We start from the raw sequence: 16,141 nt of genomic DNA on the forward strand, positions 1-16,141 counted from the left end.
TGTAAAGTGGAAATATTTATTCCCTGTCCCCCAAGTGGATATGAGAAGAAGGGAGGGGTTAAGATTGAGCTGATACGGAGAGGATCCCAGAAGAAGTGATACACAAGTATTTATATTTAATATGAATGAGTATATACTCAGAATCCTCGTGTGTGTGTGTGTGTGTGTGTGTGTGTGTCTTCCCTCTTTTAGGAGGTTTTTAAAAGTTTTACTTCGGTCTTATTTCCTTAGATTATGCCTATTGAAAAGCTAATGCATTGTGTTCTTATATACTGGACTTAATTTTATTGATTTTCCTCCTGGACTAAATGAGACCAGTTTTGGGAATAAAGCTCAGGGAATTCTTTGATGAGATTCTTGCTTTGCAATGTGCAGCTACGGCATGTAGCTTTCCTGTGGTGGCGGATTCTTAACAGGATGATCTACTGAGTTTCAGTGCTAATAACTCCGTGGGGAGTTTTCAGTTATATGTTGTTGTTGTTTAAGATTTTTATTTATTCATTAGAGACACAGAGAGAGAGAGAGGCACAGACAGAGACAGAGGGAGAAGCAGGCTCCATGCAGGAAGCCTGACGTGGGACTCGATCCCAGGTCTCCAGGATCACGCCCTGGGCCGAAGATGGTGCTAAACCACTGATGCCCCAGTTATATATTGTTGATCTCACCTTTGGCAACCCTTCATTCCCCATTCAAATAACTTTGGAAACTTTTTCATAGCCACTGCAGGGTATCATTTGTCTCTGAAGTGTAAAATTTCCTTATAATGAACGAGAATTTTTTTTTATCTTTCTGTCCACATTCAGCGTCCCTTCTTTGTCCCCTTCTCAACTCTTTTTGCTTTCTTTAGAAAGTTTTTGTATAAGGCTCTACCTGTAACAGTTGGGGTTTAGCTCTCTCAGTTCATTGCCTTCACATTCAAATGAATCGAATCTATTTCAGTAAAAACTTTTGAATTTATGTGGATGGCTAAGTAGTGTTCTGAGTTTTGCTACTATAGTGGATATTGCAAGTCATTTAGTGAAAATTGCTATTTTTTAATAGGATTGAATGTGTTTACTTTCATTTTGTGGTTTAGCTATTTATAAGTATCTGCTATATTTGTAGCATTAACATAAAGCTTTCTGTTTGTGCCAGGTTCTAGATATGTTTGAATTATTTGACTTTTGTGCCTGCCCCCCTCCCCCTACAAGGAGATGGGTGGAGAGAATCTCTTAGACTCCAGATTTACATATTTGTGGCCCAGACTGGGGATGAATTGGAGGATGCTTAAGGATAGAACTATATAAATTAGTCTGGTTTGAGAAAGCACTCTTGACTTTTGTTTAAGTAGATCATTTTTTTCTTGCTGCTTTGAAACAGAGAACCTTTTTGTAAATAAATGAAATGCAAATAAAAATGAGCCACATTGGGAAGAAGGGTCTGATTGGGAGTTAGAAAAACCAGGGCTTTTTTGGTTTTGTTTTTTACTGTTCTTTTTGTGACCCTTTTTTTTCTTCTTTGGTCCCCAAAACTGGTACTCAACTCTTTCAAAATAGTTCCTAAAAGACTGTGGAGGGGTGGCTGGGTGGCTCAGTGGGTTAAGCATCTGCCTTTGGCTCAGGTCTTGATCCTGGAGCCCCACAGCGCCCCCCCCCCCCTCTGCTCCACAGGGAGTCTGCTTCTCCCTCTGCGCACTCCCCCAACTTCCTGCTTGTGTTTTCTGCTCTCTCTCTCAAATAAATAAATAAATAAATAAATAAATGAATGAATGAATGAATGAATGAATGAATAAATAAAATCTTTGAAAACAAAACAGACTCAATGGAGAAGCAGGTGACACAATTCATTTTAAAAATAATCCTTCTACCCTCCCTCGCCCCAGTAATTATCACATATATTGACCTAAAATTAAACTCTTCTCTATGGACAGACCCAATTCCATTCTAAGGGTACCTGATAGAAGGCCATAAAGAAATTTGTAGTAGAAATTTACTCTGTAGATTTGGCCACTTAAAATCCAGGTTTAATTTTCATATTGTATTTCAAAACACCTTAACGGCCCTGTTAGTCATTTTTGCTGTTATAACATTTAAGAGTTTTTGCATGAGAATTACTTTCCTTCTAGTTATTTTCCCACCTTTCCCCAGGCCTTCAATCTCTATTCTGAAAATTTCAAGAAAAGAATACAAGTTACCTATACAGCTTAAAAAGCAAAATATTTACTGTAGAAGTATTTAGAAGTACAAAATACTTTTATCATCTTGGAATTATTATTAGACTATGTAGACCTATAAGTGATATGTCAAACTTAATTACTTACATGATTCCTTTCTTTCAAAATACAGAATAGTTGGTTTTTTTGTTTGTTTGTTTTAATTACTTCTTTACTCAATGGTAACTGAAACCCATGCTGCACTGGAAAGTTTCAAACTGCTTTCTACCTAAAGACAAATTTTTATTTCTTTATCCCAGAACCCACAATTAAGTGTCACTTTAAAAGATGTAGTAGATGCCCAGGTCTTTGCTAAGTCAGTGTGGTGCAAAAAAATGATAAGGAGGGAGGACTCCAATATTGACCTAAAATATTTTAATCACAGAATTCCAGGCACTTCTCTCCACCCATATTTTGATATGTCTGTGGTCTTAATTTAGCAGTAAAACTTTGAATATTGCTAAAAATAAAATGCTGTAGAAGCTTGAATGCTAATAAGACTTGAGAATCAGATATTTTTGGGGTACAGATGTTAGCCAATAAAATTAATGAGGGGATCCTTGGGTGGCTCAGCAATTTAGCACCTGCCTTTGGCCCAGAGCATGATCCTGGAGTCCCGGGATTGAGTCCTGCATCAGGCTCCCTGCATGGAGCCTGCTTCTCCCTCTGCCCGTGTCTCTGCCTCTCTCTCTGTGTGTGTCTCATGAATAAATAAATAAAATCTTTTTAAAAAATTAAAATAAAATTAATTAATGAAAACCATTCTCACTTTCATTGCAGTTTGTTTAGAAGGTTTGCTTCTGGGGCTAAAAAAATAGCATTAGTTAGGGAATAGAATTGCTTCTTTAGAAAATAGTTAAAATGGGGATAAAGAGAAAATGCCTCTAGAGGATGTTTAAAATAGCTTCTTGGGGATCCCTGGGTGGCTCAGCAGTTTAGCGCCTGCCTTTGGCCCAGGGCATGATCCTGGAGTCCTGGGATTGAGTCCCGCATCAGGCTCCCTGCGTGGAGCCTGCTTCTTCCTCTGCCTGTGTCTCTGCCACTCTCTGAGTGTGTCTCTCATGAATAAATAAAATCTTTAAAAATAATAATAAAATAGCTTCTTAAAAGAAGCAAACAAAGGGATTCCTGGGTGGCTCAGCGGTTTGGCGGCTGCCTTTGGCCCATGGTGCGATCCTAGAGTCCTGGGATCGAGTCCCACGTCAGGCTCCCGGCATGGAGCCTGCTTCTCTCCTCCTGTGTCTCTGCCTCTCTCTCTCTCTCTCTGTCTATCATAAATAAAGAAATAAATCTTAAAAAAAAAAAAAACAGCAAACGATGATGTACAAATTGCTGTAAGGCCATTGTACCAAATATTAACATTGTGTTTTTTACCCAAGAAGAAATTGCATCAGCAAATAATCTACTGAGTACTGTTATTTGAATGGTACTGAGATGGACAATTGTTTTAGTTGTTGACCAGCTCCCCACCTCCACCCCTCAGCAGCCTGGAGCTATGCATATATGGGAGGTCATGTGACAGTGATCCTTGGTTTTGTTCATTTAGCCTGTCCAAACAATTTTATGTAGGTGGAAAGAAATGAATGAAATGAATAGAGTGGGTTAGCTGCATCAGCTCTAGTTTACACTGAAGGTAATGAATGAGAGTGTATGTACCAAGCCCCCAGGAATATCCAGCTTGGTAATGGTGGTGAGAAGTTACTAAAAAGCAGTAGAGTAGCTCATCTGTTCTAAATCTCATTTGATTATTTAAAAATTTTATCATTGTCATCCTGAATATTTGATTGATGGTAATATTTAAATAATATATATTCCTCTTACTTGACCTTCAATTATAATTTAATAAAAGTGACTAGTTCTTTTCAGTGATCCCTAGTTAATAGAAATAACATGGTTGATGTTGAACATGAGAACATTGTTTTAGAAGCTTCACAAAAAATCTAAGATACTTGTTCTAGTATAATAAATGAAACATGAGCTTTGAATCAAATCTTCATTTAATTCTTGGTTCTGCTTTTCCTGTGAACTTAAGGGATATGTTAAATTTTTTTTCTCAATCTGCTTATCTGTTAAAGTCATATTACCTAATAAGTCACAAGGTTTTTCTGAGAATTAATGAGAACAGAATAAACAACCAGCTATAAAGTAGCAAACAATTGGCAAGTATTTTTAAAACCCTAACTGTTCTTACTGGTCTGTGTGCTTGTTGGTTTTGATATATTTTACTATTGTCTTTAAAAAATTTAGGGGTGCTAAAATAATATCGTTCTGAGATATTTTATGAATTGCTCCTAGATTAAAAAATAGAAGACTTAGTTATAGGTAGACCAAGTTGACAAATTATTGAAAGAAGCACCAGATTACTTATTTGGGTTTTTTCCCCCACTAGTTGATAATCTATATTCATGTAATTTTATATTTCCAATTTTAAAGATTTTCTAAAAAAAAAAATAAAGATTTTCTCAGACCTCTTTAAATAAATCACCAGTAATTTTCAGGGAGGAAAAAAAATTTACAGATATCTAAAATACCCTCTATTACAATATAGATGACTTGTAGGCAAAATTAGATAAAAGTATTTTGATAGAATTTTAAGATTTGGCAGATTTATTGTGTTCACAAGGAAAATTGGTTCTAGTTTTTTTGGTGAGGAAGAAATCCCTGTTTGAGGTTCCCCCCTCCTCTTTTTGTACTTTGCTATAAATAAGTAGTTGGCACCTTTTACAATGAGCTTTTACAAATTATTTTAAAAAATCAAAATGGCAGCGGCAGTCATTATATTAGACTTACTGAGAATCAGAGGCCCAATTTCAATTCTTACCTTTCTTTTAAGTCATTGAAATTTATTTTATTCCTGGGAAAATGCTAACTGCTTGTTAAGGATATATGTGTACTTTTTTTTTTCTTGGAAAGCACTTCCATGGATTCATTCAATACATGGCTATTGAGTAAGTCATTATGCAAGATTGTCAAATGCTAAAGATAGAACACTGAAAAGGCAGTTTGTCACTGCTTTCAGAATAAGTCTCAATGTAAAATGGCTACTGATTAAGTACTATACAAGAGGCATATACATAGTTTGTAAAAGAGGTGTGTATGTGTATGTGTGTGTGTGTGTGTGTGTGTGTGTGTGTGTAGGGGGTATGATGACCTAGAGTAAGGGACAGTCAGGGGAGGTGTCCCTGAGGAAATGACTTAAATTGATCTTTGAGAGATGGCCGGGCATTAACTAGGCAAAAAAGGTTGATCGAAGGCTGTCTTAGATATAGAGGAAACAATGTATGAAAGACCTGTATGGGAAGAAGCATAATATGCTTGAGAATGGGAAAGTTTAGAGTGATAAGAAATTAGGCTTGAAGAGTAGGCAAGGACCATAAATTATGGGACCTCATAGGTCACAGTGATTTTCCCCTTTGTCCTAAAAGCTGTAGAAAGTTATTTAGCAGTTTAATCAGGATTATGATGTAAAATATTTCATTGGATCTAAAACTCCAGTAGCATGACACATTCTAATTTCAGGTATATTAAAAATGTGAAAAAGGATATTTCTAAAAATTATGTAGACATACTTCAGAATTGATTAAATTGGCACTAAAAACATTCTGGCTGTATATGGACAAAATGGAAAAGATTATATAAGGTTAAGATTAGATTTGGGAAACAACTTCATAGGTTATTATAGGATTCAGAGGGGATCATGATGGCTTGAAATAAGAGTGGTAGTAGAGAAAGACATAAGTGAATTACTTTGAATGAATTTCAACAAAATTTACCAAGCTTTGTGTGCTTTAAAACATTATTGAAAACTCTGAATTCTAGATAGAAGAGTCTTTAGATTTTTTTTTTTTTAAGATTTTATTTATTTATTCATGACAGAGAGAGAGACAGGCAGAGGGAGAAGCAGGTTCCGTGCAGGGAGCCTGACGTGGGACTTGATCCCAGGTCTCCAGGATCATACCCCAGGCTGAAGACGGCGCTAAACTGCTGGGGCACTGGGGCTGCCCAAGTCTTTAGATTTTAAATACAATTTAAGTAACAAAGTAGAGTGATTTTTGTTAATGTCCTGTTTTACATCTAGTAACAATTTTGATCTAAAATTACATATCACTTGAGAGAAAACACTGCCCAATTGAAGGTTCAGTGTGTATTTTAAACTAAAGATTTTGTGAAAACTCTTTACAGAGAATTATTCAGACTTAAAATTAACTTTCTATTTGTACAACAGTGATCATATTTATGCAATTTATATTTAAACTATTACTCTTAAGCATTATTCTCCCTTATCCTGTATAGTGTATATTCATTCTAAGTTTCTGCTACAGTGGTCTACTGTAAGTGATATATTTTCCAGCAGTTTTAAACTATTGGTGAATAAAATTTAAATAAAACGTTTTAGTTTCAGAGTTCACTATTATTAGAGTTTTGAGTCTCCTTGCCCCTAATCTATATCTTCGATTCAAGTATTACATGACCAGAACTATGGGTACTTTCATGCCCATGATATCACTTAATCCTTAGAGTATCCTGCTGATAGAGGTTCTTCTCTTCTTACATGGTTAACTCTAGCTTGTGCACACTCATATACACAGAATTGGGTCTTTTGTGATATGTTCTCAGAGTACCCAGTTTTTTCCTCTTTATCATAATAAAATTAATGCCTTTGCCTCTTAATCCTTGAAAGTCTATGGTAGCAGGAACTTTTCCTCTGATATTCATCATATCCTGTTGTCTGATACAGGGTACCCAAATATTTGTTAAAATTAAGCAAACGTTCAGTGCAGTCAGTTAAGTGTTGGACTCGATTTTGGCTCAGATTGTGATCTTAGGGTCCTGGGATTGAGCCCTGCGTTGGGCTCTGTACTCAGCATGGAGTATGCTTAAACCTCTCTCCTCTCCTCTCCATAAATAAATCTTTAAAAAAATAAAAAAGTGGGATCCCTGGGTGGCTCAGTGGTTTAGCACCTTTGGCCCAGGGTGTGATCTTGGGGTCCCGGGATCGAGTCCCACATTGGGCTCCCTGCATAGAGCCTGCTTCTCCCTCTGCCTGTGTCTCTGCCTCTCTCTCTCTCTCTCTCTCTCTCTCATGAATGAATAAATAAAATCTTGAAAAAATAAAAAAGTATATTGGGAAACCATATTGTAGGTCAATAAATGAAAACCCAAATAAGCTGAAAACAATTCCCACTGTAAAACACCAGATATTTTGAAAATTTTTATTAATAGAAAAATAAAAACCTTTCTTTTTAAGCATGATTAACCTTGTAAGAAAGTAAGAATAATCCTTCTAAGGTCTAAAAACTAAGAAGAAACACCAGAGTGGGAGAAGTGTGAACCTGATGCAAGGACTTTTCTGGGACAGTTACCAATCTTGTTAATAACTAAGAGGCATGGTTTTATCATCTAATGATAGATGAAGTCTTAAACCCAAGCAGGTAAATGGAATCGAGTGCAATAAAGTTGTTCCTTAAAGAGACCTATACTTTTTTTTTTTCCTCAAAGATTTTGTTTATTTATTCATGAGAGACACACAGAGAGAGAGAGAGGCAGAGACACAGGCAGAGGGAGAAGCAGGCTCCATACAGGGAGCCCGGAGACCTATACCTTTAATGAAAATACAGGCTAAAGAGAAATTCTGTTTCTAAGACAAGAAAAGACAAGCTTCTTCAGGTCAGGTGAAAGAAAAGTTGACCCTGGAAGTTTATAAACAAGGACCTGTATTCACACAGATGATTATGGTTTTGAACTGATCGCATAGAGTTTGAGTTGGAACTGATTGCATGGAGTTATTCCTAGGGCACTAGGCCTAAACAAACTCCAGGCCATATACAGGAATATACCTGTAACTGAAGATATTCCAACAGACAAATCAAAGTTTAAGATAACCATTTTATTCAGTATTGTAAATCACATGAAGAAACAAACCACCACAGGTAAAACAAAGCAATAGGTAAAATTAGAGCCCCAGTAACTCAGAGAAGATTGGTATTGAATTGAGCCTTTAAAGTAAGTTATTTAAAAATATAAAATAGTTAAATATAAAAGAGTTAAAGGGCTAATAATGTCAAGTTAGTGTTGGAGAAGGGATAGTGTATGACTGATTTAATATAGATTCAAAAAGAGATTCAAGAAATGAAAGTGCATTGTAATTAAAAACTAAATAACAAGTGCTCCTTTCCTCAGTCATCCGGTTTTAGATATTTTGACTTCGTCCTTTCACAGTCTGTTCTCTCCAGAGCAGGAACATTTTTGGAGAATAACCCAGGATACAATAGCTCTGCTGCTATGGATCTGAGTCTCGGTTGACAGGGTATATGACTTGGTTGATTGCAGCCTCTAGTTGAGATTGGGAGTAGAAGTGACTATGGGCTATGAAAGGGGGCTTTTATGGAACTTTGAGAAGAGTCAAGCTTGTGATAATTTGGAGATGGAACAGGATTCTGGGAGAGAGGAGATTCCAAGTAAGGTACTGGGAAATCTTAAATGTTCATGAAACAGGGAATTGGAGGGAGGCTGTAAAGGGGTTCTTTGCAAATTGAGCTGCCAGTTTTCATGTCTCATTCAAAACCTATGTGTTGGAGTCCCACGTCAGGCTTGCGTGGAGCCTGCTTCTCCCTCTGCCTATGTCTCTGTCTCTGTCTTAGTCTTTCTCTCACTGTCTCTCATGAATAAATCAATAAAAAATCTGGAAAAAAAATGCTAAAAGAAAAATAAGCTGGCCTAGAATTCTGCATCCATCTAAAAACTATCGTTCAAGATAGTTTTGATTAGAAGTAAACATTTCAAACAACCTAGGATTATACCACTAATGGAACATTTGCTGAAAGAATTTAGAAAAATATATTTTACAAAAGAAGAAAAATTAGCCCAGATAAGAGAATAAGGAGCAAAATGGAAAGGTGAATAAAAAGATACATGGGTATATTTAAGCATAAACTGTTAAATAACAATTATAATATTGTCTTAAGTGATAGGATGAGAGAGAATTAAAGTAATAGAGAAAATAATGTATAAGATGGGGAGGGGTGATGAGAATAGTGGTTTTTTTTAATGGATGTAAATTTACAATAAAAATTTAAAATATATACTGCTTGGGGAAAAAGTTGTTGAACAGATTATCTATACAGTCTCCATACCATTATAAATTATATGCGTTTAATTAAAATTCTTGATAATATTCTGATAGTTCTAGTTGGTCTATGCTATAATTCCTATATTACAAAAATAATAATGTCTACATTATAAATCTATATAAAAATTATACATAAAAAATAAAAATCTTATTGGAAAAAATAACCAAGATAATTTGGAGAATAAAGTTGAAGAAGGTGTTACAGGAAGTGGTTCTACCAAGGATGAGTTATTTTAAAACTATAATGATTAAGAAAATGTGGTATTAGTGCAGAATAGACAGACCATTGGAAGACAATATAGAATCCAGAAACAAAATCACACTTTCATGGAAAGGATGGATTTGTTCATCAGATGGTATTGGGTTATTGGTTGATAAAAGCAGCCAATCCTTCTTGAATGCAACTAAATAAATTCCTCAGTGAATAAATTCCCAAGTGTGGCAAACAAAACAGATTTATATCTTAAAAAGGAAAAGAAAAGGTAGGGTCTCGGTGTCTGGAAAAATTACTAAAGAGATAAAGCCCACCCTACCACGGAGTAAAAGATGAAGTACAGTGAAATAAAAACATCAAAATCAAAAGACATCATAAGTAAGGTGGAGATACAAACCACAAGTTGAGAAAACATGTTTCTAACATAAAATTAATAAAAGATTTGTATCCAGAATATACTGAGAACTTCTATAAAGGAGAAAAGTAACAAATGATATGGTTGGGCATCTCACAGAAGAAGAATCTCAAGTCTGCAAAGAAAACAAAAGTTTTTTCTTACTATTGCCTTTAAAAATACAAATTAAACAACAGGGATAGGAGTTTATACCCATCAAATGGATAAAAATTAATATCTGATTATACCAATTGCTGGTGACCCTGTACAGCAATGGCAACCTTCATACAATGCTATTAAGAGAGTGTACATTGGTACAGCCCCCTTGAAAAGCAGTTTGTTGATACCTGTGAAAATTGAAGGTGCCTGTTATTTTTTATGATTCAGTTATTCTAGACATGTATCCTAAATAGATGTTAGTATTTTTTGTGCCCGTTTTGAAGGCTAGAACATGTATCCTAAATAGATGTTAGTATTTTTTGTGCCCGTTTTGTTTTTAAGTCTATATGTAAAATACATAGGATTATAATGAAAACTAATTAAAATAGTTCTAAAAATTTTCAGATTTGTGATATAGTATGCATTGTTAGTACATACTAATCAGACCAATTGAAAGATGTAATAACTCTGAATTTCAAAGTAATGATTAATGTAAACGATACTTTGAGATAATCTATAACCACTTCTATGTAGTGTCAAAATATCTAGGGTTGTTGGTGACAAAAATCACAAGGATTACTGGGTGCTGTCAGGTATATATATTCATAAGTGATGTATGGGCTCATTTCTAGTCTTCTAATGCTTTTCCTTGGTATATATATCTATTCTTATGCCAATACCACACTGTTTTGATTATGATAGCTTTGTAATAATTTAAGAACCCGCGTACTAAAGATACATTTAAATGTATATCCAAAGAGATTAAATATTGTAACACCACTGCAATATTGTAGTAGCAAAAAATGGGGATCAGCCTAAAGATTAGTTAATAGATTATTTAAATTGTGATATATTTAGGTATCAGCTAATAACTGTAACAGTGATAATGAACAAAGCCAAATTACAGTAATATGGTAGATATCTTGTAGTGTCTCCTTGAATATCATCACAGGTGACTTCAAACAATATTGAGTGAAAAAAGCAAGCTTTCAAAGAAAACATACTCTAACATTTTATGAAATTTTAACATTTTAACACAAAGTGTAAAAACCTATATGGGAGTGATATGTCCAAATTTAGTCTAGTAGTTATTCAAGGATAAGTAGTGATGGAAAGGACAATCTAGCTACATAGGGGGCTTTTAATTATATCTATGTTTTCTTTAACAGTATAATGGGCACATTATTGTATGCCTGGAATATGTTGTTAAAAATATGTATTGCATGATTTGACAGAATATTAATATGACAGAGATAGTTTCAATTTTAATATATAGAATAGTTTGTGTATATTGGATCTTGTCAAGGGAAGATCAGCAAATTAAGTGCTTTTCCCTAGTTCCTCTCAGAGAGAGGTGAATTAACCTATGAAGTGCCAGGTGCTTTAAACATGTGATGAAAGCATACCTAGTAGATTATTTAATATAGTAAGAAAGAAAATTCTAATCAAAGATGGAACTAGAACTTATATTTGGATCCGTTTGCCTCCAAAATCATATGCCTGTTCCATGTTGTTAAATTGCATATCTAGAAATAAATGACATATTTTAGAAGTGGTAAGTTAACTGCACCCACAAAATGAGACTGTATCTGAGGCACATATTAACAGTGAAGACACTGAAATAATCTCAAGCATCACATTATAATCCAGTTTTCTTAAATATGCTTTAGCCTGTCCCACACTCATGAATGAAAGGCTGAAGAAATTATTAGTAACATTAATGTTACAGTGTTCCTGTTTCCCTTTAAACATGTACAATTTAGTACACGTTTAGCATTTGAATTTATTTTTATGGTTTTTTTTTCTATTTGAACTATTTTATTTTTATTTAAGTATAATTAGCATACAGTGCTATATTAGTTTCAGGTTTGCGTTATGATTCAGCAGTTCTATACATTTCTCCAGGCTCATCAAGATAAGTTACTCTTAACATTTAAATTTGACTTTGTAACTTGGTGTTCTGTTCTTTTAAACCACCTTCTGTTTGGGTTCTTGATTTTAGGATCGCAAATTAACAAAGTCTGAGAGGCAGAGATTTAAAGAAGAGGCTGAAATGTTAAAGGGCCTTCAGCATCCCAATATTGTTCGATTCTATGATTCCTGGGAGTCCACAGTAAAAGGAAAGAAGTGCATTGTTTTGGTGACTGAACTTATGACATCTGGAACACTTAAAACGTAAGTCTATCTATATTATAAAAGTTGACCAAGAAGTATGAAAGAACTTGAGTCGTCTTACATCATTTTTTATCAGTTTTGGTTTTGTTACCCAGTGTACCAAGGAGGGAACAGCCCCTTCAATTCTTGATAGCACATTTTCCTGCCCACAAAGTCCTCTGGTGTATAAAGTGATTTGATAATTATTTAGTGGTAATATTAAAATAAAAAGTTATTACAGAGTAAACCTGGTTATTTTAAATCCTGTTGATTTGCAGTTCTGAAATTGAATGGCTAAAGGATCACGAAATCATGACAAGGTAGCCCTCTAGTGGTTAAAACGCGGTTGAAGCTTAGTGAGAAGGTTTCCCCATTTATTTTATCACCTTGTATTGGACAGTATTTGCTGCAACTATTATATCAAATTCAAATTGTACTGTGACAATTTTTACTAGATAAATCCATTTGCCATAGTATCAGAAATTAAAGCCAAAGTAGTTAGACTTATCATTTCTTTCAGGAAAACAGGTCAAATGTAGAAATTTCTTGTTCCTATTAAAACAATTCCTGACAAGGTATTTCCTCTTCCCCTAAAAAGAGATTAGATAGGTAGATAGAGATTGATTTATAAAAGATTTTATTTATATATTCATGAGAGAGGCAGAGACATAGGCAGAGAGAGAAGCAGGCTCCCTGCAGGGAGCCAGTGGTGGGACTCAGATCCCAGGACTTCAGGACCACATCCTGAGCAGAAGGTAGACTCTTAATCACTGAACCACCCAGGCGCCCCCTAGAAGAGCTTTAAAGAGTGGGAGTTTGCCTTTGGAATCCCAGGTCTCTCAGAGTATCTGTTTGTATTCAAAGAGGAAACTGGGGGGAATCAGTTTCCCTCAAGTAACATGGGGGTTAGGGGAATTGACCCTCCATGTAGTTGACAATCCGATTATAACTTTTGTTTTTTTTTTAATTTTTTTTAAAGATTTTATTTATTTATTCATGAGAGACACACAGAGAGAGAGGGAGAGAGAGAAGCAGGCTCCATGCAGGGAGCCTGACGCGGGACTTGATCCTAGGTCTCCAGGATCAGGCCCTGGGCTGAAGGCGGCGCTAAACCGCTGAGCCACCGGGGCTGCCCCGATTATAACTTTTGAATCCTGCAAACTGAATTACTGAGTAGCCTACTGTTGACTGGAAACCTTACTGATAACATCCATACTCTATTAACACATATTTATATATTGTATGTATTATATACTGTATTCTTATAATGAAGTAAGCTAGAAAAAATAAAATGATGAGAAAATACATTTATAATATTATACTTTTAAAAATCTGCATATAAGTAGACCCACACAGTTCAAACCTATGTTGTTCAAGGGTCAAATGTAGTATGAATTACATGGTTTATTATTTCTTTTTATTGTGGAGGAATTTGATTTTTAAAAATTGTCTCTTTAGTATGTATTCATTCCTTACTACTTTCTTTAGTGAATACTACAGAGCTGATTCATCCCAGATCTTTGAAACATAGTTTTATATCTCCTGGATATAATCACTTGCATGTGCTCTTGGATGCTCAAGATTAACACGTTGAAAAACCAACATATTATTTCCCTCCTGCAAATTCTAGTTTCCCCACCCAGCTTCTCTATATTTATGGCAACACCTTTATCCTAGTCATGCAAGCTGCTTGTTATTCATATGTCTGTTTCTTCTACTAGATTGTGCTCCCTAGCACTATGCCTGAAACTTAAGAAGTATTTAAATGAATTAAGGAAAATTGTGTGGTAGTAGTTATGTGAATATCTGTATGCCAGTTTGGCTACGTTAGTGGACTGTCAGTAATCTGTCAGGCATGCCCTACAAGTTCCCTACAACAGTTTGTTTTAAAAAGTTTATTGAGAGACTTTGGATAGTGTAGTAGATATTGGTTAGAAAATTTGGTTCAGGAAATGGAAATAAAGCTGGATTTTTTTTTTAATTGAGATGAAATTCACAGAACACAAAATTAACTTTTTTTTTTTTTTTTAAGATTTATTTATGTATCCATGAGAGACCCAGAAGACAGAGAGAGACAGAGACATAGGCAGAGGGACAAACAGGCTCCTCACAGGGAGCCCGATGCAGGACTCGATTCCAGATCCCAGAATCGCGACCTGAGCCAAAGGCAGGCGCCCAACCACTGAGCCACCCAGGCGTCCCAAAATTAACATTTTTAAAGTGTATAATTCAGTGGCGTTTTTGTACCTACACAATGTTGTATAACCACTACATCTATCAAGTTCCTAAACATTTTCATCACCTCAAAGGAACACTGTACTCATTATTACCCATTTTTCTTCCCACGTAAAATGTATTTACTCTTTAATTGCATGCCATCTAAGTTCTTGGCTTTTTTCTAAGCTTAAAGTTCTCTTTCTCCATCTTTGTTTCTGTTTCTGAGCCTCAGAGCTAGAGGAGCTAGACGATATAGTAGAAAGAGCACTTAGAACAGAGTAAGAGTAGTGAGTTCTACTCCCAGCTCTGCTTCTGCCCAGCTCTGATTTGGGGCAAGTAGCTCCCCATTCTAGGCCTCAGTTCTCCATGTGCAAAAATGAAGGATTGTACTGACTTTTAGGATTTATGGAGAGGAATTTTTTTACTGTGATAAAAAAACATACACTGGGGCACCTGGGTGGTTCAGTCAGTTAAGCATCTGCCTTTGGCTCAGGTCATGATCTCAGGGTCCTGGGATCGAGCCCCACATCGGTCTCCGTCCTCAGCAGGGAGTCTGCTTCTGCCTCTCCCTCTGCCCCCTCCCCACCCCTGCTCGTGTTCTCTCTCGTTATTGCTCTTGCAAATAAATAAAATCTTAAAAAATATATATAGCATAAAATTTACCATCTTAATCATTTTTAAATGTGCAGTTCAGTAATGTTAAGTACATTCACATTTCTGTGCAACCATTCTCCAGCACTCTTCAGTTCTACAAAACTGATACCTATTACACAACTCCCCATTTTCCCCTTATCCCAGGCTTTGGCAAATACTAACTGGTTTTTCTCTCTAGTTTTATCTGATCAAGGTATTTCATGTAAATGGAATCCTAAAATAATGAGGCCTTTTGTATTTGGCTTTCACTTAGCATAATTTTTCAAGGTTCATGATGTTGCACATACCAGTACTTTATTCCTTTTTGTGACTACATAATATTTTGTTTGTAGATATATCACAATTTCTTTATCCATTTATTTCTTGATAGACATTCGATCTATTTCCACCTTTTAGCTATCGTATAGTCCTGCTTTTTATAACTTGTGTATATAACTTGTGTATAAGTTTTGAGTATATATTTTCATTTCTTTTGGATGTATGCCTACAAGTAGAATAGCTAAGTCATGGTAATTCTGTTTAACTTTTTGAGGAACCACCAAGCATTTTCCACAGTGGCTGAACCATTTTACATCCCCACCAACAGTGTGTAAGAGTTTCAGTTTCTCCAAATTCTTGCCAACGCTTGTTTTTATTTTTATTTCATTTTATTTTTTATTTGCATTTTCCTAGTGACTAATGATGTTGAGCATCTTGTCATGTGCATGTTGACCATTTATCTATCTTTGAAGAAATGTCTGTTCCATCATGTTTTTGTACAAATGTCTGTTCAGGTCTTTTGCACATTTTAAATTTTTTAAATTCATTTTTGAGTTATAAGAAAGAGTTCTTTATATATTCTGTAAGCCTTTCTCAGATACATGATTTGCAAATACTGTCTCACATTCTATAGGTTGTCTTTTAACTTCCTTGATAATGCCCTGTGATGTGTAAAATTTTTAATGTTGATGAAGTTCAGTTTATTTGTTTTTTCTTGTTGCTTGTACTTTTTTTGGTATTATATCTAAGAATTTTTTTTTGCCAAAACCC

At 35.2% G+C, this 16,141-nt stretch overlaps 1 protein-coding gene across 50 annotated transcripts in view; it reads left to right on the forward strand.

The window, feature by feature from the left end:
* The window catches only part of WNK1 (WNK lysine deficient protein kinase 1), a 150,210-nt gene that overhangs the window by 50,643 nt on the left and 83,426 nt on the right, over positions 1 to 16,141 (forward strand). For all 50 annotated transcript variants that reach the window (XM_072766308.1, XM_025995450.2, XM_072766273.1 and 47 more), the window contains exon 2: positions 12,090 to 12,262. In XM_072766308.1, the coding sequence (XP_072622409.1) occupies positions 12,090 to 12,262 (173 nt within the window). The remainder of the gene's footprint in view (positions 1 to 12,089; positions 12,263 to 16,141) is intronic.

The sequence above is a fragment of the Vulpes vulpes genome, chromosome 8, assembly GCF_048418805.1.
Source record: "Vulpes vulpes isolate BD-2025 chromosome 8, VulVul3, whole genome shotgun sequence".
Taxonomy (NCBI): Eukaryota; Metazoa; Chordata; class Mammalia; order Carnivora; family Canidae; genus Vulpes; species Vulpes vulpes.